Raw genomic sequence first — 21,280 nt, forward strand, 5'->3', positions numbered from 1 at the left:
AACGCAGCCCCGCTGTGCTCACACAAAGCCTCCGGGCAGAGCTGGACTGCACAGCAGGAGCCACCCCCACCCCACAGGGCCATGAGCAGTGGGGTCACCTGTCCTCCAAGGAGAGGAGGATTAGGCTGGTTTGATTCCTGGCAGCAGTTCTACACCCCGTAACATTTACTGGATGAAAAGACTCTGAGAATTCCTTCTCAGAGTGTTAAAAATGTTTGAAATTCGCTTCCTTTAATAATCTTTTTGCTATTAACTATGAGCAGTATTACTGTGGTGCCCAGAATCCCTCCCGGCCAGCTCAGAGGTGGCCTGTGCCATCTGTTTGTCCTGACTTCATCTGCCCTGTGCCTTCTGTGCCAGGGCCAGGCTGTTTCTGCTCGTGCTGTCCTGCTGGGTGAGAGGAAAGGGACACTCACACAGCCCAGGCAGGTTTATTTATTGTTAGGAAGCAGCAATGGGCACGAGTGGCACAGATAAGCCCAAGCCTTGGCACAGAACTCAAAGTCACCTCCTTCATCCTTAGCTGCCTGCCAGCATCCCTCCCTCCAAAGCACGGCCCCAGGCTGGCTCTCCCTGTTTTGTTTTTTTAACTACACTGTTAATTAACAAGGCAGAGGAAAAAATACACACAGGCACAGCAGAGTAGTTTTTAACCTGGCTTGATTAATGCTGTCAAGTTGCACATCTGAGTGTGAGCTCAGTGGGACTGTTGCTTTTGTTTAATACCACAAGACACCTCAGTCTGGATTGTTGCATTACAGTACAAATAAAAAACAGAAACAAAACCACATCTGCATCATACAAGGTGAGAAGAATATGAGAATTCTAAATATTTACAGAGAAGGGCAAGTGGGGAAACCACAAAAAATATTTACATAAAAATACATGAGCTTGTCGGCATATACATTTTACACCAGTTCACAAAAAAAGACACTCTATAAATTAAAGTGAAGGGAACTCCAAAGGCAACCCAAGACTCTCTGGGATGTTTCTTTCATGCGGCTCAGGGAAAGAAAAATCAAGTCTTCTACAGCAGGAAAATGAACGGCAAAACAACAACCCTTTTCTCCCCCCCTCCCTCCCCCCAGCTGGACGAGGCAGGACCCTGCACACAGGAGGAATGGTGCTGTTTGCTCACACCACACCATGCCTTTCACACCGGGACCCGGGGCGCTGGGAAAACAGGAACATGCCTAAGCCGCCGCAACGAAAGGAAGGAAAACAACTTCTCACCCAGATTTCCTGACATTTAACACATCACTCGAGTCAATGCCCTGTCACCAGCCTGGGGGATGGCAGAGCACACTTGAGGTTCTGTCCCTTCTGGGCTCGAAGAGGAACAGGACGTTTTCAAGTCGGTTTTGGTTTTGTGTAGCAACTTACTACCACTGTGCAATCCTTACTAATCCCCCCAGTGATGAGCAGGGCAGGGGGATCACTGCAAAGACAGAGGCACAAAGTTGTGGGGGTGTTCTCAGAGATGCATATAGATATCACCTGATAAGACTCTGCAGAAGTCAGAAATTAATGCTTTACATAAGACTTCATAGGGGCCAAGTCCTCATTACTCACCCACTGACTGCACTCCCCTTCCCAAGGAAGGTCTCCTGGGGTTCACGTCCTACTCCAAAGCAGAGGTGAAAATCCAGAGCTGGAGCACACTCCTGGACCCCCATTCCTGCGTGCACTGGGAGACCCTCGTCTGGAAACGGAGGGAGTGGCAGCTGAAGATGCAGACAGCGCCCATGTGAGGGAACTGCTGAGGAACAGAGCTGCTGTCACCTCGTGGGGACGTGGTTAGGCAAGGAATTACTGAGCCCGAGCACAACTGCACTTGGATTAGAGAATTACCTGCTGTGCTGCCGTCCCCCTGCTCTCCACTCCTCTGCTGGGACACAGGACTGGGCTGTCACCTTCCTCCACCTCGCCCACCCCAGACTCCTGGTGTCACCTCCCCGCCTTGCTCTGATGCACCCTTTCCAACCTCACCTATGAATTTTGGGATTAATGAGGATGTAGAACTCTCTGTAGGACCAGCAGACTGAGCCCAGAGCAGGAGCAGGACTGCATAGTTCACTGTATGGCTTGGCAGGGCGGGATCGTGCGGGATGCTGAAGCCGTGGGCAGAAGCAACAACAAAAGGTGTTGGTCTATGTTATCTGGGAAAAGCTGGTGCCTTCACCTTTCTGAATTCTGTACTGTGGCTCAGTAGTGCTGGACACGAGTTTGGGTTCTTGGAGAGCTTCCACCCTTGGAGCACACCTGGCTGGGGCTGCGTGCCTAGGGGGAGATGGCAGGGAGTCACTGCTGTCTGTCTTCTTCCTCTCGTTCCCAAAAGGCTGTTTGCAGCAGCCCTCTGGGTTAGGGTACAAGTGAGCACTTCCAGGAGCCCTTTGGGAAAGGTTTGTTTCCGATGGGATGAGCGGGTGCTTCGCACCCGGCACTTCACACAACACAGGGAGAGCCTGGCTCGGGCGGGAGCAGCACGGCACTGAGGAGCAGGGGCTGCCCAGGGATGGCACTCGGGCTCTACAGGGAGACAGTGGCTTCGAGCAGGAAAATCCAGAGGCGTTTACAAATAGTGGGAGCTGGGAGCAGCTCCTTGTAGTGGCAGGATAGTCCTAGCTGATGTAAGGCCCAGGTGGAGGGAGGGAGAGGCTGCGGGGCACGGGGGGAGTTAAGGCTTTCACAGAGAGAGAGGTGGGACCTGCAGCTCTCATTACCTGAATCCCAAATAGCCTGAATCCCAAATAGCCTGAACCAAACACTTGTCCCTGCTTCAGCTGGAGACCTGGCAGGTATCCAGGGGCTGAGGCTGGTCCTGGTACAACACAGCTCTGCTGAGAGCACAGATAATCCAGCCTGGCTCCCAAGGAACCGGGGCAGCTCAGCCTTTCCTGGGAGCTACTGCCAGTGGAGACAGCCTGGCTCACCCAGTGGCCCCTCTGTGTGTAGTTCTGTTTTCCTTAAAAGAAAACATTACAAAAAGCATTCCCTCACCAAAAACCCCAACCCCTCTACCTGGGAATTCCTCATGAGGAGATTGTGGTAACCTGGATCACAGTGCTGCTTTTTTCTCTTTTTTTTTTTTTTTTCTTCCTTCTTTCCTACTGCCAGATTTCGTTCTGTAACATGTGAGAACTCTTCTAAACAAAATGCTTAAAACACCAGCATTGCACAATAAAACAGAACCAGAAGGTAGTTACTGAAACAGCCCCAGACAAGGCTCCAAGGTTAAAAGAAGCAAACAGCTACAGACTAGTCAGCAACTAGAAGCAGGTTTTCCTTAGGATTTAAAAGTCCCAAAATAGCCATGAAACTTTTTTGTTCAAAAAAACCCCACCTAAGCAGCTGTGTGCTAAGTGCAGGACTTCCAGGTTTTTTCATAAAACATTAGAGATTTGAAACAGGTAGAGAAGTTCTTCAACCACACAGAACAGGAATGGCCCTGGAATTTATCAGCAAACATTTAAAAACTTCTAAATCTCAAGTATTGCTTGCAAGCCCTGCCTAATGGGATGGATGTGCTTTATTTGTACAGGGGGTGTGAGTCCTGGGGAATCTGAGAGGCAGCATGAGGAGCTGCCAGGCTGTTTTTACAATATCAGAGCTTTTCAACAGCTTGGACACCATATTTGGTGTATTTTAGAGTGCACTGGCCTTCTGTCCCTACTCACTGAGTACTGGGGGAGCTGCACCTGGGCACAGCACTGCTCCCTGTGTGCCGCAACTCCACAGGGATCTCTGCCCAACATGGAATGCAGAGGCTGCAGAGAGCCTGGAGAACTCCAGCTTAAGCTCAGTAGGAGCATTCCCTGATGGAATTGCTGCAGGACCTGGCCCAGGGCAGCTGCTCATGCAGACAACTTGTCACACACAGCTGGCAAGGTGGGCTCTGATTTACATAATGCTATAGACTTTTTAAAAATCTCTTGTTCTAGTATTGTTTGCAGTGAGATGACACAGTCTGGCCAGCCACAGGATGGAATGAGCTCATCTAGGCCACGGAGAGCCTTGCAGCAAAGAGGAAGAACTGGCATGGAATGGGTGTGCTGTTCTGGGGGTAGGGTTTGGTGTAGTTTTGTGTTTTATTTCTTTTGGTGTGAGAAATGCAAACCTGCCCTACGTGGCTCCCGCAGCTGGCCTCTGCTTACAGTAGAGAAACGTGAAGGAACTGGACTCCTTGTAGGCAGAAGCAGCTTGTTAAGCAAGAAATGTAACAAGTGAGACGTGTTGTGAGCTGGCTTCGGAGCCTATTCCACAGGTTTGAAGTCAAAACAGGCCCCCACCCACCTCGGAGCAGCTGCAGTGGGTGCACCATGCCCACGGGAGAGGCAGGGCCTCAGCATGAACCCAGGAGAGGATCCCTGGGGAGCCTTTCCCCCAGCCCCACTCTTGCTGTGTAACTCCAAGGAGCAGTGGTTCCTCCACAGCGTGGCAGGGAGCCCCTTTCCCGGGAGCCAGCCTGGGACAGGCAGTTTGCAGCAGGAGAGAGCTGCAGGCAGAGTCCATCGTGCACAGCCCATTGTGCATGGGACCGTGGGCGTGGGGAGGAGCAGCCAGTGTCACGTCTGGGAAGGGAAAACTCCTTCCCTCCCTGCCCCAACAGCTTCTGTGTCAGCCCTGCCCGGCCTCTGGCAACACCTGTGTGCCAACAGCCTGCCCTGTCCTCCCAGGTGGCTCAAAACTACATGAAAATCTATAGCTCTACTACGTAAAAACAGTGAGTGGGGGCCGGGGGGGCTGAGGGGGGTTTGCTTTGCTCACCGGGGCAGGGTCGGGGGGTTTTTTTCCATCACTGAAAAAATAAAACAGTCCACTGTCCAGCAGAGGCTGCTTAGACTCTATCCCTCGTCCTCCCCAGCTCACTCGACGTGCACCTCTGTCTCGGGCCTCTGCAGACACAGCTCTGTGGGCAGGAAGGCTCCCTGCCCCAGCGCCGTGGCGTAAGTTCTGCTGTGCACGTGGGGGAAGCCGGGGGGCACGAAGCCCCCTGCTCCAGCATAGCCCCCTCTTTGGTGCTGAGGCAGGGTATGGTAATCCTCCAGATTATCGTACTGGGACACCACAGTCATCGTGCTTTGGCGCTTGCCCAGGGTTTGGTAGGGGTACAGCAGGGCAGAGTCCCTCTCCATGGGCTCGGGGTGCTGCATCCGGAGGCTGTGGCTCCGCTCGGGCTTGGGCGGCGGCGCCACGGAAGGGGCAGCGTGTTCCTCCTCCTTGTAGCAGTCTCTGGAGTGCTTCTCCATGGATGCTCTGCCTCGGGGCCTCTCCAGGTCTGGCCTGTCCTCTGCCAGCCTCCCCTCCTTGTGGTTCAGCCTCAGGGTCTCCTGGCCGGCCGGGATGTACTTGCTGCCCGAGTGCTGGTAGCCCATGGGCTCGGACGGCTCTGGGCCACCCTTAGGCCTGTACTCGGAGTAGGGGGGCCCGTTTTTGGGTTCGGAAGGCTGCCTATGGCTCGCTTCCTGCTGCAAATGCGTCCTGTGCTCGCTGCTGCTGCCGCCCGGCTCGTGCATCTTCCTGTTCCGGATGCTGCTCTGCTTCTGGGGCAGGGATGGCTTCTCGGGCTGCCCGTTCCCGTAGCCCCCGCCGTGGTAGTGGGCTCTGTCCAGCTCGGGCTCTGCGTGCTGCCCGTAGTAACGCTCATCCCCCTCGGGCGTGGCCGCCTTGGCCGGGTACCTGCCCTCCTTCCCTTCGGCCACCGTGAGCAGCCCGCTCTTGCCAGGATCCGATTTGCTGCGCAGGTGGACGGAGTCCAGGCCCCCCAGCTCGTCCGGCAGCAGCGGGGCCACGTTGTCGTACTGGGACATGAGGGGCCCTTTGACCTTCTGGCGCGTGCGGCTCTCGCGGCGGATGGACTGCATGCGGTACTTCTCCATGTCCTCCAGGTCCCAGGACATGTACATGTGCTTGATGTCCGGGGCGGGGGGCACATCCCTGCTCACGAAGCTGTGCTCCTTGCCCAGGTGGTTGATGAGCCCTGCCCGGGGGTAGGCAGCCAGGCTGGGGTAGCGGTACAGCCCCTTGCCCTGCAGCCGGGACGTGTAGGGGCCGAACTCTCGGCCGGGCAGGCCGTGGAAGGGCCGCACCCGCACGGTGCTGTAGGGATCCAGGTCGTAGAAGCTCCCGTCGGCCGCGGTGTAGTAGGGGGAGCTGGAGGAGCTGGAGTAGGGACTGTAGCGATAATGGACCCGCCCGTTCTCGAAGTAAGGCTGGAGCTGCGTGACGTGGTAGTCAGAGTGGGGCTGATATGGCTTGTACTGGTAGAGGGGCCGCGGGCAGTACACGGGCTCGTCGTCCGGAGGCACCTCCGTGCGGGAGATGGGCACAGAGCGGATGGCGGCGGCGGCGGCCGGGCTGGGCACGTGCAGCGACTGCACCCTGCGGATGGTGGGGTACGGGGGGGCCTCCTCGACGTAGCCGGCACCCCGCAGCCCCGTGGGGCTCACGGACGACACGAAGTCGGTGCGGCCGCGGGGCTTGGGGTGCAGGCCCGCGGCAGAGCCCTTGCCCTGCGTGCCGTAGGAGCCGTAGCGCGCGCCTGCAGCAACGGGCGGCTCCGGGCGGGGCGGGTAGGGCTGGTGCTGCTCGGCCTTGCCGTGGTAGCTGTGGGCAGGGACGCTCTCAGGCCGGTACTGGTGCTTGGCGTGCAGGTAGCCGTCGGGCCCCACGGGCTCAGGAAGGCTCTCCGGCTTGGGGTGCGGCACGTACACCGGCTGCAGGGACGCGTGCTTGGGTGGCGGCGGCGGTGGCAGCAGCGCCTCCTCCACGGAGGATGCCAGCATGGAGGAGGCCAGGAAGGAGTGGTAGTTGGAGTTGTTGATGGTGTCCGTGTTGTTGGAGTGCATGGCTGCGGCGATCTTGCTCTCCAGCGTCCTCACGGGCGGCACAGGCGGGGTGAAGCTGTAGGAGGAGGGCGCAGGGACGGACTCAGAGCGCAGGTGCAGCGGGGGAGCCCTCGTGCTCTCCCGAGGCTTTTCCAACTGGCTCTGGTGGCCTGCGGGCACAGAAGAGGAGCCACGGGTGCTGGAACTGCTCTCGGAGACAAAGCCAGGCACGGGCTCTGGAGGCTTCTCAGGTGCAGCAGTGCTCCACACCTGCAGGGAAGAAAGCAGCCAAAGTTAGGGACAAGCGGCTTTTCCCCTGCTGTTGTGTAGTTAGAACATCCCAGACACTCATGTGGGTCAGCTCCATTACAGCCTGTCTGTGCCTGGTTTGTTTGCTGGGCAAGGACAGATGTGTAAGTTCCCTCTCTCAGCATGGTGCCACTGGCAGATTTGGGGATCCATCACAACTGCTGTGTTCTGCAAATGCCAAACCAGAGGAAGGGGAGGAGGTGGCTGTCTCTTCACACAGTGCCCTCAGTGTTTTGTTAGGTGGTCTGCTTTTAAATGTATGATGTTAATGAAAACATTCCTGGATTTAACCTGCTCAGGGCCCTGGTGAGCACATCAAGGAGTGCAATAGAGCAGAAATTCCTGCCTTAAATGTGGCTGCGGGGCTTAGGATGGGCTGCAGCCAGGCATGGGCTGGGGGGTTTGGATTTCTGACAGAACACTTCCATGTTTCAATCCTGCACAAGGAATCTGACCTGCTTTGTTTAACCCAATCACAGAATCATTTAGGTTGGAAAAGACCTCTGAGACCGTCGAGTCCAACCTGAGACTGATCCCCACCTTGTCACCAGCCCAGAGCACTGAATGCCATGTCCAGTTGTTCCTTGGACACTTCCAGGGACGGGGACTCCACCAGTTCCCTGGGCAGCCCCTTCCAGCACCTAACCACCCTTTCTGTGAAGAAATTTTTCCTATTGTCCAACCCAAACCCCCCTCGGCGCAGGTTAAGACTGTTCTTCTCATCCTGTCACTGACTGGACAAGACCCTAATCAGGATGCTGGAAGAGGACCTTGTCAGAGGATCCAAGAATTCTTGTTTCTGAGCACTCTGAACCATCATTCCCTCTGTCAGCTGCCTCTGCAGATACTTTTTTCCTTAAAACCAAGGAGAGTGGGTATACTGGGATGTTCCCTTGAGAAAGCAGCACAGGATTTCCCGCAAGGCTGTGTTATACCCACATCACTCCTGCTGTCCTGCGAATCCCCCCGTGGCCATTTGGATTTGGACCGACTTTCCCAGTGCTCAGCACTCCAGAGGAGCTGTGCAGGGAGCAGCACGTACCTGCCCGGAGCCGCTGGGTGCTTTGGCCGCTGGCACCTGTCCCACGGCTGCCTGGTGCTCCTGTCTCTGTGCCGGGGCCGTGGCCGCACGCGGCGCGGGCGGGACGGTGACATCCGCCGGGGGAGCAGCCCCGGGCGGGGCGTGGGGCTCAGCGGCCGTGCTGGGGAGGGTGCTCAGGTACGGCACCACGGCCGGGGCGCCCTTGTCCCCGGCAGGAGCCACGGATGGAGACTGCAGCTTGTCCTCGGCCGTGCAGGGAGCGTGCAGCTTGTCCCCAAGCAGGCCCGTGCGCAGGTGGGGCTGCTCCACAGCCAGCTCCGCGGCAGGCGGCTCCCGCTCGGGCAGTGCCCCCGGGCCGTGCGGGGCCGCGGGCTCCCAGTCCCCGCCGTGGGCCGGGAAAGGCTCCTTGTCCCCCGCTCTGCCGGGGTGGAAGCTGCACTGCTCCTGCTCCGCATCCCTGCTGCCAGGCGTGTCCCCGGGCACGCCCGCGTGGAGAGGCGGGGGCTCCTGGCCTCCAGGTGCGCCGGGAGGGTGGTTCTGCTCCCCGGCCGTGCCTTGGCCGTCCTGCTCTAAAGGTGCCCCGGGCTGGAAGTGCAGGCGGTTCTCGGGCAGAGCAGTGAACAGGTGGAGCTTGTCGGGAGCACCCGCAGAAAGATGGAGCTTTTCTAGAGCTGTGCCAGCTTCAGCCTCTCCATAATTTGTGCTTTCAGCATGAGCATCTCCTGGCCTTTTGTGGGACTGGGCGGATGCTTGCTGTGCGGACTCGGCTAACGCTAGGGCCAGCATGCGCGCTGCGTTTTTCGGAGGAGGAGGAGGGATAAGAGACACAGAACTGACGGGAACAGGATCCTGGGGGGAGTCGAGGGCAACTGCTCCTAATGGGGGGAAAATTGAGAGAGAGAGTGATTTTATGTTACCCAATAAGGAGAGTGACCTTAAGACTATTATAAAAAAATAGATGCTCTCCACACTTTCACAGTGGAAGTTCCTTCTGATGTGAAACACTTGTGTCTCACAGGCAAACGCTGCTCGACAGCACAGCAGTTCATCACAAAGAGGAAAAAACCCAAGAGATTGTCTAAATCCTCTTGCATTTCTAGAGAGGTAGGAAGGAGGTAGCAGAGAATAAGATACCCTTACACAATTTTGATCATAAGGTTTTAGGCGGAAAGGTCCCTTCTTCGAGTGTTGGCAGATTTTTAATTTAAAAAAGGAAAGTCTTAGATGGTCTACTGGCTGAAATGATTGAGAAGGACATGCTAGAGATTTTCACGCATGACAGGATGGGAAAAAAAAAAGCGGACTATAAAGCATTATGGAAATTATCTGAGATTTGTGTGATGTAGGGAGAAGGCAGAGGTTAAGACCTTACTGATCTGCACAGCCCTGCAAGACACTCGTGACCAGAACTGATGGGCAATCCCCTCTCCTAAAGGCACGCAGAGGAGGACGGTTCTGAGAGCAGCTCCCCTTTGGAACTTAAAGAAAGAATGGAGGAAAATGCACTGTACCTGGCTGTGTGTGTCCACCGGGTACAGTCTTATTCTGACTGCTTGGCATGGCTCTCTCCCCTTCTTCTGGCAACTCTGCTTTGCAAGCAGCCACTAGCTGGGGATGCTGCAGCTCTTGGTGGGCTCCTTCCCCTGCTCCTGTTTCACTGTTTTTCAGGGGCAAGGACATCTGGGTTGGGGACCTGTTTGTGATCTCAGTGATGCCAATCCCTTTGCTCCAGCTGGAAGCAGAGGAGTTCCTGGATGTGGTGGGCACTCCTCCCAGGGCCTCTGGCACACGGCTGGGCAGCACAAAGGAGGTGGGTTCTGTGGTCAGTGGTGGAGATTTGATGGGCTTTCGGGCTGTCTTGGGTGAGAAGCTGAGGGGTTTGCAGGCCTGCTCTTCCGTGGGGCTCAGGTCCAGCGTAAAGAAGGGACTCATCTTCTCCTGGAAAGGGGACACTGGCTCAGAGCTCGTGGCACTGCCTGGGGTCTGGGACTGGCTGCCTGATTCTAAATCCTTCTTGAGCAGGCTTGGCTTCTCCTTATTGATGTCGACAGACTCCAGCAGGGAGGTGCTGCTGTCCAGGCACTCGGACTCCGCCTGGGGGGGGCTACACTGGAAGGACATGGGGTCAAAGTCCAGGCTGGCGACACCGATGTCCGGCGGGCTCAGGTCCACGTCCTCCGAGGAGCGGGGAGAGATGAGGGCAGGGACGTGGATGAGCCCCTCGTCCCCGTCGCTGTCGTCGTGGGGGAGGTTGTCATAGGAGTTGCAGCGGTTCATGTTCCCCAGGAGCTCCCCGTTGAAGGAGGCAGACAGGGCATCACTGCTGGACCTGGGCCTTCGGGGCCGGAACAGTTTGGATTCACCTGGAACGAGGAGACACACATGGGTTAGTGACAGCACCTCCTGTCCAGGAGGCCAGGCCCTGTGGGCAGGGGTCAGAACAGTCCTAAGGCAGCAAGAGGTTCCCTGGTGATCTCTGCACACAAAGTAACATCGTTGGCAGTAACTGCGTATTACATTTGCTTAAACTCTTTTGCGTGACTTAATCTGAAACTAAGCTGTGTGCACAGGCAAAGACAGTTTAAATGTGCTGAAGCCCTTTCTCAGAGATGACTTTCCTTCACAGTACTGTCCTATCAACCTTTAAATAGCGAGGGGAGGTGCCAAGGAATGAACATAAGCAGTGCCAGCTACACCAGAGCAAGAGGTTTGCTTTTTTTAATCTTCAAAGCAGGAGAAGCCATGAGGAGCATTTCTGTGAGACCCATCTGTGCTGGGAGCAGAAAGCTGCTTCATCAGTTAGCAAGTTCAGCTTCCCTGAAAGGGTGGAAAACCTGCCCTGTTTAATATCTGCAGCCAGAGATGACCAAGTGCCTCCCTTAATGCCCATTTCCTGGAAGTGCAGGTAGGATTCTGCCTTACCATCCACGGCATGCAGGGAGGTGAGGGACTCCTCGCTCTTGGCCGAGCGGAGCGTCCCGCTGTCTCCTCGTCCTCCTGAGGGAAGGAACCACACAGGGAAAGGATCAGTTAGGAAAGGGGTTTACATTTAGCTGGGTAATGGTGGCAGGAAAAACATAAATGCGTTTCTAGCACCAACATCACTGTCTTGAGAGTAATTTTGTTTTGAGGGTGGGTTTCTGATTCTCATTTTACCTGGAAACCATAACTGAGCCAAATGGTGACTGCTGCAGGTGACAGGTTGGGAAACAAATCCCCACAAGCAAAACCCCGCAAAAAGGGGGAAGGAAGGAACATTTACACACCCTGGTTTATGGGCACTAAACAAGTACAATTTCAGTCTCTGAGGAGACAGTCCCAAAGGGCATCATAGAGTGTGCAAGGACTGTGAGGGTAAGAATTTAAAGAGGGACCTGGGAGATGAGGGGATAAAAGTTCTCACAGGCCCACATTTTGGGATTTGTGGTGTGTTCTACTGCAAAAACACGTTGGTATTTTTTAGTTTGGAAAGAGACAGAAAATTATATATGGAAAAGGCTGAGAATTCCACGTACATATCCTGGCTGTGGCTACAAAGGCTTGTTGGCTGCCTTCTCTGGGTACTCTGGTCCAGCTTTCGGAGGGAATGTTTGTGGGAAGGTGCCTTTCCCTTGTTTCATCTTCTGACAGCAGCAAGGGGAACCAGAACTGCATTCTCATTTCATAATGAGAGTGTCAGAAGGAATTATCCTGTGATTTATTACAGCAGCACCCACATCTTGTCTTTCCAAAGCTGCTCCAAGCAAAGCACGGAGGTGCAAGCCCTGGCAGGCTCCAGAGCTGCCCGAGATCCATCGGGAAAGAGCAGCTGCTCGAGGTGTCGTGCACGGCTTGGACGCTAGAAGGAGATAAAAGCCCGCTGCCAACATCCCTCTGCACTGCTGAAATGCCCGGGTTTTGGAAGGGGGCCTCACCTGCCAGGGCTATGGCTTTCATTTCCGAGGGCTCGCTGGGGTTGCGCTGCAGTTTGCGCTTGGACACGGAGGAGGATTTTCCCAGGTTGAAGAAGGAACGCCAGCTCCCCACTGGAGACTTCTTCATCTTGCTGGGAGGCCTTTTCCTGGGGAGAGAAAATGGAACACATAGATGGAGGGGGAGCTGCAGCTCAATCCTGGCTGCTTGTCATCAGCACTCTCTGCTTTCTGCTCAGAAACTCCTGGTTTCTGCTTGGAAACTCCCTCTTCTCCATAGCCGAGGATGTTTTCATTCTTCTGGCTCAGCCCTAAAGTCTTGCTAGGTGAATTCCCCCAGCCTCTGCAAAGCAGCTGCAGTGCAGGTGAGGAAGGGCTCCTCCTTGTCCAGTCCAGCAGCCAAGGGATGGATTTTATGGAAGAAGCCCCAGCTCTCTGGGAAGCTGGACAGCCATAAAGGTGTTCGAAAGCATCTCTCACTCCTGCTGTAAAGCCACCTTTGTCTCCTCCACTGCCATATTTAATTTCTAGTGTCCTCAAGCCTGTCCAACTGCTCCACTTCAAGCGAACCTGGATCTGTGACAGGCACTTAGTCCTGAGATCTGGAAAACCCCAGCATCTGCAGGTGTTCACCCTGTTTACATTTCTGTGTCTGACTGGTCCAGGCATCTCTGCATCACAGACAACAGGGATTTATATACATTTAATGATACCCCTGCTGAAAACAAGGGAGTAGAGCACAAATTATTTGGCTACACCAAGTCCACCACACCACTGATGTGAGCTAAATCCTCCCAGAGTCCACAGCAGGTGGAAAACTGGCTCCAATGCTTTACATATTTAACAAGTCTCAAGTCAATATAAGCAAATTCTTGCCATATTCAAAATAACACAGGTATGACACATGCTGGAAAGGAAACCTGTCTCTACCTTTCAGATGGGAAGTCTATAACTGTGTGGAACTTCCCCTGCAAAGCTGCTGGGCCTTCTCCCACTTCGATGTACTTGCTGTCTGCCACGATGGGAGAGTTGATCTGGGCCTGCGTCCGTGCCTGAGCCTCCTCCAGCGTGAGCAGCTTCGTGGAGGGGGAGGACACCAGCAGAGACTTGGGCCGGGACAAAGAGCTGTGCCCTGCAAGGAAAACCACAGGCAACAGGGAGAGTCAGCAAACAGCAGTGCAGAGATCAAAGCTCAGCTCTGTGTGTCTAGGGAGGTGCTGTGTTTTTCTGAACCTTTGTTATCCCAACCACCAAGACGTGGACAAAATGTGGTCACAATGTCACAGATACGTTGATGACTAAAAGAATAATGGCTTAGTGTATTAAAAAAAAAAGCAGAGGGAAGCAGGCAGGATGGAAACCTTGAAACCTTTGTGACATACTTTCCTTCATCTCTATTCAAGAGCATAAAGAAAATTATGTTTTCCTTTGTATAAAACCTGGGCCATTCCCAGATTCCACTTCTCGCTGCAGCAGGAAATGCCATGTGTGACTGAAGCTGCTAAAAACCAAAGTGCACCTGGGCAAAGCAAACAGAATCTGGTGTGTGCCCTGCCCGTGGCCTTTTACAGCTTGTGCCTGGTTTTGGAGACAAATGTGTAAAATTTCAAAGTAGCTGCTGCTGCCTCCTGCTGCTGACAGCTTCAGTGGAGAGGAGATTACAGGGAGCCTGTTGTAGGAGCAGCTCTCCTGTGTCTGCCACTGCCTCTTGTACAGGTGTTTCTAGGGTTATTCCCAGGTGAGTTCGGGGCTGTGGGGGAGATGTGCCAGTGCAGAACATCCTGGTTGGTCCAGTCCCACGGCTGGCCCTGGAGCAGCACAGCTCTGTGGGAAGGATGCACAGTCTGGGGGGTGTGGGAGCTGTAAATGCTGTCCTGGGTGAAGTTCAGGTCAAAACAGGTCTGGCAGCACCCCTCTCACAGGTGGGTGCAGGAGCTGTGCTCACACCCAGAGGCTCCCAGGAAGCCATTCTGGGATGCAGAATTCCTGCACTTGGTCAATATGCTGCCCAACAGCCTGACCCTTCTCCCTGCCAGGTCTGTGTCAAAGCCACTGAATGCAAATGACCAAGTCATTAAACAATTAGCTGAATTTACACGGGCCATTCTAAGCCTGGATAATCATCTGGCTGGGATTCGGGGCATGCTTATCTTCCTTCCCCTGGCAGAGTCAGCCTGCTGGGGCTGGCACTGCTCAGCCAAGCTAACCTCTGGCTTCCATGGTGCGAGGAGCCAATTCAGTTTTGCTATGGCTGTCAGAGGCATGTGGAGGAGGGGTGCACATGTGCCATGTGCAGGAGGCAACCAGAAGCAGCCTGGGCTCTGGGGGGACTCTGCCTGGCAACACCTCCCATGGGGCAGGCAGTAGGACACTGTGGAGGAGCTTCTCCAGTCAGGTCGAGAAAGGTCTCCACCCATGGATGGCACAGGAAGGTTGGACCAGACCAGTGGTTCCCTGTCAGCAGGCGGACTTTGGGAGGGGCCAGGGGGTAGAAAAACCAACTGCACTGCTGCTCGTGGGGCTCGCTGCTGTTTGCTGGTGTTTGCCAGCTGGCTCGCTCGCTCCTTTGCCCTGGCCCCAGCCTGCCTTCTGGCTCTGCTGCCCTCGCTGGCTCGCCCTCGCACCTGTCCTGCCTTCCTGTGCCACTTCACCCCATGTCCTTGCCCGGGCTGCCTGCATCCTTCCCTGCCGCGCCGATCCTGCCGTGACCCTGTCCAGGCTCCTGGTGCTCCGTCCGAGCGCCCACTCGCCGCGTGTCCCGGGCCGTCGCCCCTCGGGAGCAGCCCCAGGCAGGCAGCGAGCACAGCCCCCACCAGGGCACCCACAGCACTGCCCTGACCCGCGGGGGGTAACGCCCTCTTTTTCTCTCTGTCCCCTCTCTCTCCTCTCCCCCAGTCCTTTTCCATTCTCCTTTCTTCTTTTCTGTCTCTTCCAGCCCTCTTTCGTTCGGGCAACTCCTTTTCCTTCTCTTTTTTGTTACCAATAAATGGTTCTCAGATACAACATTTGCCTTGTTTGGCTTAATTTCCTTCCCGACCATCCATTTTTAAAACAACTCCTCGCAGTTTCGCCACAGTGGAACGCAACACATGGACTTAGAACTGCCTTACGGCAGGAGAAAAAGCTGGACTTGGATCAACTCTGCCAGCCTAAGCAGAGGTAGGGTTTGTTTAAAAGAAGGGAGCAGCAAATACAGTGGAAACCCAGCTCTGTGCAGTCCCCAGGTGGGGGCAATTGCAGTGTCTGTGCATGTTCCAGGCAAGGGCAGGTTATCAAGGCAGATGGTGCAGCCTTAATGCTGCTTAGGAGCAGGAACAGCTTGTAGCAGCCACACTGACACAGAGTAAACTTTTCTCCCGGTGCAACTCTGCTCCTTCTCAATGGAACAGGTACATGGTCTCAGTTACTCCAGGGAATTTGTAGGTTGCAAGGCTGGATGACGTTCCAGGTGCTCCAGGTTCATTCCTCATCCTAAAGCAACACCAGCCTGAGCCGTGTGGCTGCTCAGCCCTGCTCATGAGCCCACACAGGCTCTGCAGAAGGAATAACCGGTACAGGAGATGTCAAAATAGCCTTTTAAGAGCAAGATTTAAGTTCCTTAGCCTCAACATTACTGAATGCAGAGAGACTGCATTACACCAGTTCATTCCTCTTTGTGCTCTAAGGTATGGATGAGGGTAGACAGACATTGGTAAGTAATACTGAAGCAGAAGCATCAGTAAGATGGTTTTAAAAAGGAGAGGGAGCAGGGGGGACAAAGATTTAAGTGATTCCTTGCAATTTCACGGTGGCAGGACATAGAAGTAGAAGCCAAACATTCATCTCTGCACTCCTGTGGCTTCTAAGAAAGGTACAGACAGCAATTTCTAAAACCAAGCCATGTCTGGGTTCTGACATCCCAACCCAGAAACGTGTCCTCTAGGTTAAAATAAAAACATTTCAGCGTCCCAGAGGAGGCTCAGAGACCCACAAAGTGCTGCCATTCCTGCCCAAGTGAAGCAGCAGAGAGCACGCACCTGCCCCATCCCGGATGACAGAGCTGAGCTTGGAGCTGAAGAGCACATCCACGTGGTTCAGGATGAACTCCACCACCACCGACTGGATCCGCACCTCCATGAAGGCGGCCGTGCCGCTGAAGCAGGCGGACTCGATCTGCTTGGACCTGCACAAAGGGACACTGCGTGAGGGGAGAGGCTCCTGCTGCCTGAGGCCGGGGCACCTGTGGGGCTGCAGGGCCTGGGGCTCAGGCAGAAAAGGCTTCAGGACAGTTCTGGGGTTCAATCTCAGCAACGCTCACAAATGAGCACTGACTGTGGGGATTTATGGCCAAACTGCAGATCCAGGTGCCAGTCTTACTCACAGGGCAAGAGGAACACTGGGCTGGGAGGAAAAGGGAGTGTGGGACAGGTCTGAATTGAGGTAAATACACTGAACACCCACAGTGAAGAGCTCTTTGTTAACTCATCTCCATGGCTGGAACAGTTTAAGGCAGTGCTGTTGTACAAACCTGCTGTGGCCTCTAAGGGGATTTTCCCTTGAGCAGGGAGTGTCTCCAACTGATCCTGCTGAGTGAGTGCCCCAGGACCCACCAAAGCAATCTCAAACACAAGATCACTCCACTGCTTGTGGAAGAATTGCCAGAAAGAAGAGCCCACATGCATAAACTGGGAGTGTCCAAGGCCAGGACAGGGCTTGGAGCAATCTGGGATAGGTGAAGGTGTCCCTGCCCATGGCAGGGGCTTTAAGGTCCCTCCCAACCCAAAACCCTTCTGGGATTGCACGATGAACTGCACACTCGGATTTCTCAGGTTGCTAACAACAGCAGTTCAGGAGTCAGTACAATAGAGGGCAGGGTGATACTCTTTTTTTGCTTTTAAAGCAAAATTTTTTAAGTTACACCATTAAAGTGCCCTATCATGCAGATTCAAAGCCGATTTTAGGGGACAGATTTATCCAAGATCACTTCTGTAAGTTTCAATTCTTGCAGCCAAAAGCTGTCAAATTAGACTCTAGAGACTTATGCAGTGGGAAATCAGTGATGCCACTGCAGAAATTTTCCTGGATGATCAAAGACACACCAGTCTCATCTAACCAGGAGAGGAGAAATTATCCTCTAAAAGAGGGTTGAGGGAACTCTTCTTTGTCACTACTGACAGAACTGCAGGCAGTGGAACTGTGTTGTGTGAGACAGGATAATACAGGGGCTGGTTTACATCACTAGGTCAGGAACTTGCCAGTTGATCTTAAATCCTGCTTAGAATAATTTCCCATATTTTACAGGAGGAGAAGAGCACACTGGGTGAAGAAAGGAAGAGCTCTTCCCAGCTGCTGAAAGCTGGGATTTTCTGGAGTATCTGTTGTTTATAAATGTGAACATTTATCTTCTATTGAAATGGGAAAATCCCACAGTACCTGAGGAGGTTTGGAGCCCAGACGATGGCCAAGTTCTTGGTGTGCATATTTGTGATGGAGCAATAATCAGCCAGACGAGCCAAGTGTCTCATTAGGAACTCCAGTGTCCTGGAAAACAGGAGAGAGGCAAACGTTCAGCACCACTGAGCAAAGCCAGGCCGTGATCCACAGCACAAACCCAGCTCATTATTTCCTTTTGGTTTGACAGCTCCCAGAAAGGAATGTTGAACTCCTTCCCCTCAGCCCCACGGTGGACGTGGCTTCGGCAATAATGACACATGCTGGGGTGAGGGGAGTCTCTTCTGACTTGTCCAGGCTCAAGGAAAGGACAGTTCCAGAAAAAACCCCTCTGCAGGTGTGTGGCAGCCCTGAGGGGCTGCTCAGGGATGTGCAGGGAAGGATGTGGAATGCTAATCCTGGGAAGGGGGGGAGTATTGATTCAGACACCCCAGGACACTGAAAACCAGCCAGCTGTATCTGAGCCCTACTTTGGAAATTCCTGGCTGCAGGTTTCCTGTGGGTGGGTAAGACAGATAGAAGGTTAAACTTTGGAGGCTTCTGTTCACATTAAAAAATGGTGGGTTTTATATATTAAGCACTCTTGTGTTTAATACAGGCTGGGGAGGAGGGAGCAGGAGGTGGCAGTGAAAATGCTGCTCTACCCTCCTGGTGCCCCTGGCTTGTGTCTGTCTCACAGCCTGTCCTTTTTTGGGGGGGAAGTGAGATGGAGCAGGGAGGGTGTTTTGGGGCTCAAAATTCCACAAATAGACAAGACTGGAAGTGAAGAAAACAGCTATGGCTGGAAACCAAGCAGATACCTCCTGCCTGCAACTTCTCATCACTGAGTGGAAGAAAAATAAAGTGTTTTTTCCTTTTTCCAAGTAAACCCCAGGAAAGGAGAGCAGCCCCCTGTAACCTACAGATTCTACAGCCAGGTGTTGTGCCCCCTCTCAGAGACTGATGAGCTGCTGGTACCAGTGCCCAGTTTAACCAGCCCCATAAAGCAAAAATCATTTCAGGGAAGAGGTGAATGGAAAAGAAGGAGATCAGTCTATTTTTCCAAGGGCCACACCCCCCTCAATTAACATCAGTGTTGCAATTAGTTACTACAAGCAGCAGCTGTTGCACCAACTAGCCAACCTTACAGAAAGAGCAAGTAGCACAGCTGTAGTTTATAACACATCAGTTAAATCCCAGTTAACTTTTACAATTAGTTATTTATACCACTCACTGCAGCACTGCAGTTGTCCAGCTAATCACCACAGATCACAGTAATTGAAATTTAAGCATTTATTAGCAGAAATGACTATAAATAGTTATGGATAGCTGTCCTCATGTGTTACACCAGACCACTTGGACCAGAATTCTAACTCATCCTGCAGATTAACATACGTTACAATAATCAATTGATGATTGTGATGAAGTATTGTAATTTAGGTAACAACAGCCAAATACCGCCTGCATTCACCCCAAACGGGCACCTAAACCACGGGGACACATCAGGGCAACTGGCCCAGCCAATTAAAATAGTCACCAATCTGTAAATAACTTCCACCATACACTGTCATTAGCTGTTTCTACCAAGTGCAATTCACAATTAGTGAATGCTACTTACCATGCATCACTAGTTATTAATATTGAAGTCTCATTAACATGTATTCTATGCAGTTATTAACGCCTATCACCAATACCAATTCGTCTGATGCCTTTTCACCATACCCTGCCATAATTTTTGTTACTAAAGACCGTTAAAATGTTGTTGTTCTTAGTCAAGACTCATTACCATACAGCATGAGTTCTTACTACCACTAATTAACTTGAATACAGTATTTTAACTGGTGATTTTTAAACACCATATTATGCTCTCTAATATGTAACACTAATATAACTAATTATATCAGTTATTCTCACAGAGCATTGTTGTATTTGCTCATTACTATTGTTGCAGGGAGGGGCAATCTGGAGACAAAATACAGTTGACCAAGTTTGACTGAAGGCCTGAGCAATTTTTTGGCTATATTTCACTTTTTTTAAAGTGCTCTTAGCACTGTATTGTGCCCCCCCACAATGAAACTGTTTCCTTAGTCTGACATAACGAGCTCCTCTTTCCCTCCCACACGGAGTTTTCCAAGGAAGTCAACTAAGACCATGTTTAGTGTACAGTGTTTGGGAAGGAGCTAATTAAAATATAAATCAACCTTCTATAGCCATAACCATTTCAGTATGCAGAGGCACAGTGTGGCTGTCTGGAGAGGGAAACTGGAATTACAGAATTCCTCTCACAAAATGCCCACAACACCCCAAAGGCTGCACTCACCTGTAGTGGGGAGGTGGCAGCTGCTGGATCACATCATGGATCTTAACCAGCCTTTCCTCATCTGTAGCAGCAGAAACAGCATCCTGGAATGAGGCAGGAAAGGATTTAGCTGCAAATAAACCCCTAACACACCAATCTTGGCAGTGAGGTGGATTTTGTTGCTCTTCTCCCCCTTGGGCGAGGGGTCTGTCTTGGGGACAGAGCAGCACATGGATCACGTAAGGAAGGCCAAGTAACTCATGACCTCATGACCATGTTAATGGCACAGAGAATTCCTGCAGAAGGCATTCAGCTCAGAGAATCACTTGCTTCTCATCCCATTCCTGGGAAATGGCAAACAAGATGGGAACTCCTGCAAAGCGTGGGAAGTGTGCCAGGTACCTTCTGCTGGGGCCCCTCAAGTGGAACCAACACAGTGTGGCACAGGGGACAAAGGCAGCTGTGAGTAACCTAAAGGGGACACAGAAAAGGCCCCTCAGACCCCGGGCCACTGCCAGCCCCTTCTGGAATGGCAGGATGGAATCGGGAGTGTGGGCAGCACAGTGTCAGGCTGGGAATTCTGGTGATACACCCTTCTGATGGCTCCAAACCCCAACTGACACAGAGCAGAGAGGGAAGAGAGTGGAAGGCAGGTCCAGCTTCCAGGTTTTCTCTGCTCTACCAGCTGAAGCCCCACTGAAAGGGGAAGTGCCCCACATTTGCCTCATACTTACGGAGAACTTCTCATAGAGTTGGTAGGTGAGCAGGGGGTTGGGGAGCTCACGGAAGTACAGCTTGCACAGGGAGCCCACACAGTGGATGTCCTGGATGTAAATGTCCTTGGTCAGGTCAGGAATCTGCTCGGAGTCGAACTCGTGGCTGGCAATGAGAACAGAGAAATGGGTAAAGGGGTTTGAGGAGGAGGAATGACATCAAACCCAGCGCAAATTACAGCAAGGCTTTCCTGATTTACAGGAAAAAATAAACACTTAGTCACCAAAGCCACATGACCCACGGCTGTGGGGCAGCCAGTGGGGATTTTTTCCAAAAAAGAGACTTTTCTTTTTTCTAATAAGGCATTTTCAGCTAGTTTTACGACCAACTGGCTGCAATCCTTTTTGCTGCATCAGGGCTTTTCACAAAGTCTCCAGAGAACATCTTCCAAGACCACAAGAACAAGTTTAACTCCCAAGGGCTGTGCCTGGGATTGCCCATAGGAATGATGAAAGCTGCTGTCCCTCTGCATTTCAAAGGCCTGGAAATGGCAATGACAAAGCCATGCCAGCAGCACTGCCATCGGCAGCATATGGAAACCAGGGAGTGCAGGAATTCCTGGGGGATGAGCTGGTGAGCTGAGCCTGCCTCTGCTACAGGGAGAAGACAGCCAGGAACCACATGAAGAAAATCCCATAGCACTCCCTTGGTTTTCAGAGAGAGAAAAAACCCCAAATCACCAATGTTTATGAAATAAAAGCTGAGCTCA

The 21,280-nt window shown here is 53.0% G+C and overlaps 2 protein-coding genes across 10 annotated transcripts in view; one reads left to right on the plus strand and one right to left on the minus strand.

Annotated features, from left to right (window-relative positions):
- KCNJ5 (potassium inwardly rectifying channel subfamily J member 5) overlaps positions 1-20,965 on the plus strand; it is an 82,615-nt gene extending 61,650 nt beyond the window's left edge. The window contains exon 3 of the mRNA XM_042034026.1: positions 17,370-20,965. Coding sequence (XP_041889960.1) covers positions 17,370-17,392 — 23 coding nt within the window. The 3' untranslated portion in view covers positions 17,393-20,965. The remainder of the gene's footprint in view (positions 1-17,369) is intronic.
- Positions 644-21,280, minus strand: part of ARHGAP32 (Rho GTPase activating protein 32) — a 237,828-nt gene continuing 217,191 nt past the window's right edge. For all 9 annotated transcript variants that reach the window (XM_042034019.1, XM_042034020.1, XM_042034017.1 and 6 more), the window contains 10 exons: positions 20,532-20,676; positions 19,819-19,901; positions 17,502-17,609; positions 16,106-16,251; positions 13,020-13,221; positions 12,093-12,238; positions 11,101-11,175; positions 9,690-10,541; positions 8,179-9,053; positions 644-7,097 (listed from right to left, as the gene is read on the minus strand). In XM_042034019.1, coding sequence (XP_041889953.1) covers positions 4,866-7,097; positions 8,179-9,053; positions 9,690-10,541; positions 11,101-11,175; positions 12,093-12,238; positions 13,020-13,221; positions 16,106-16,251; positions 17,502-17,609; positions 19,819-19,901; positions 20,532-20,676 — 4,864 coding nt within the window. In that variant the 3' untranslated portion in view covers positions 644-4,865. The remainder of the gene's footprint in view (positions 7,098-8,178; positions 9,054-9,689; positions 10,542-11,100; positions 11,176-12,092; positions 12,239-13,019; positions 13,222-16,105; positions 16,252-17,501; positions 17,610-19,818; positions 19,902-20,531; positions 20,677-21,280) is intronic.

The sequence above is a fragment of the Corvus kubaryi genome, unplaced genomic scaffold (assembly GCF_017639235.1).
Source record: "Corvus kubaryi isolate FWS band 111438036 unplaced genomic scaffold, C.kubaryi_AGA036_p1.0 37367, whole genome shotgun sequence".
NCBI lineage: Eukaryota > Metazoa > Chordata > Aves > Passeriformes > Corvidae > Corvus > Corvus kubaryi.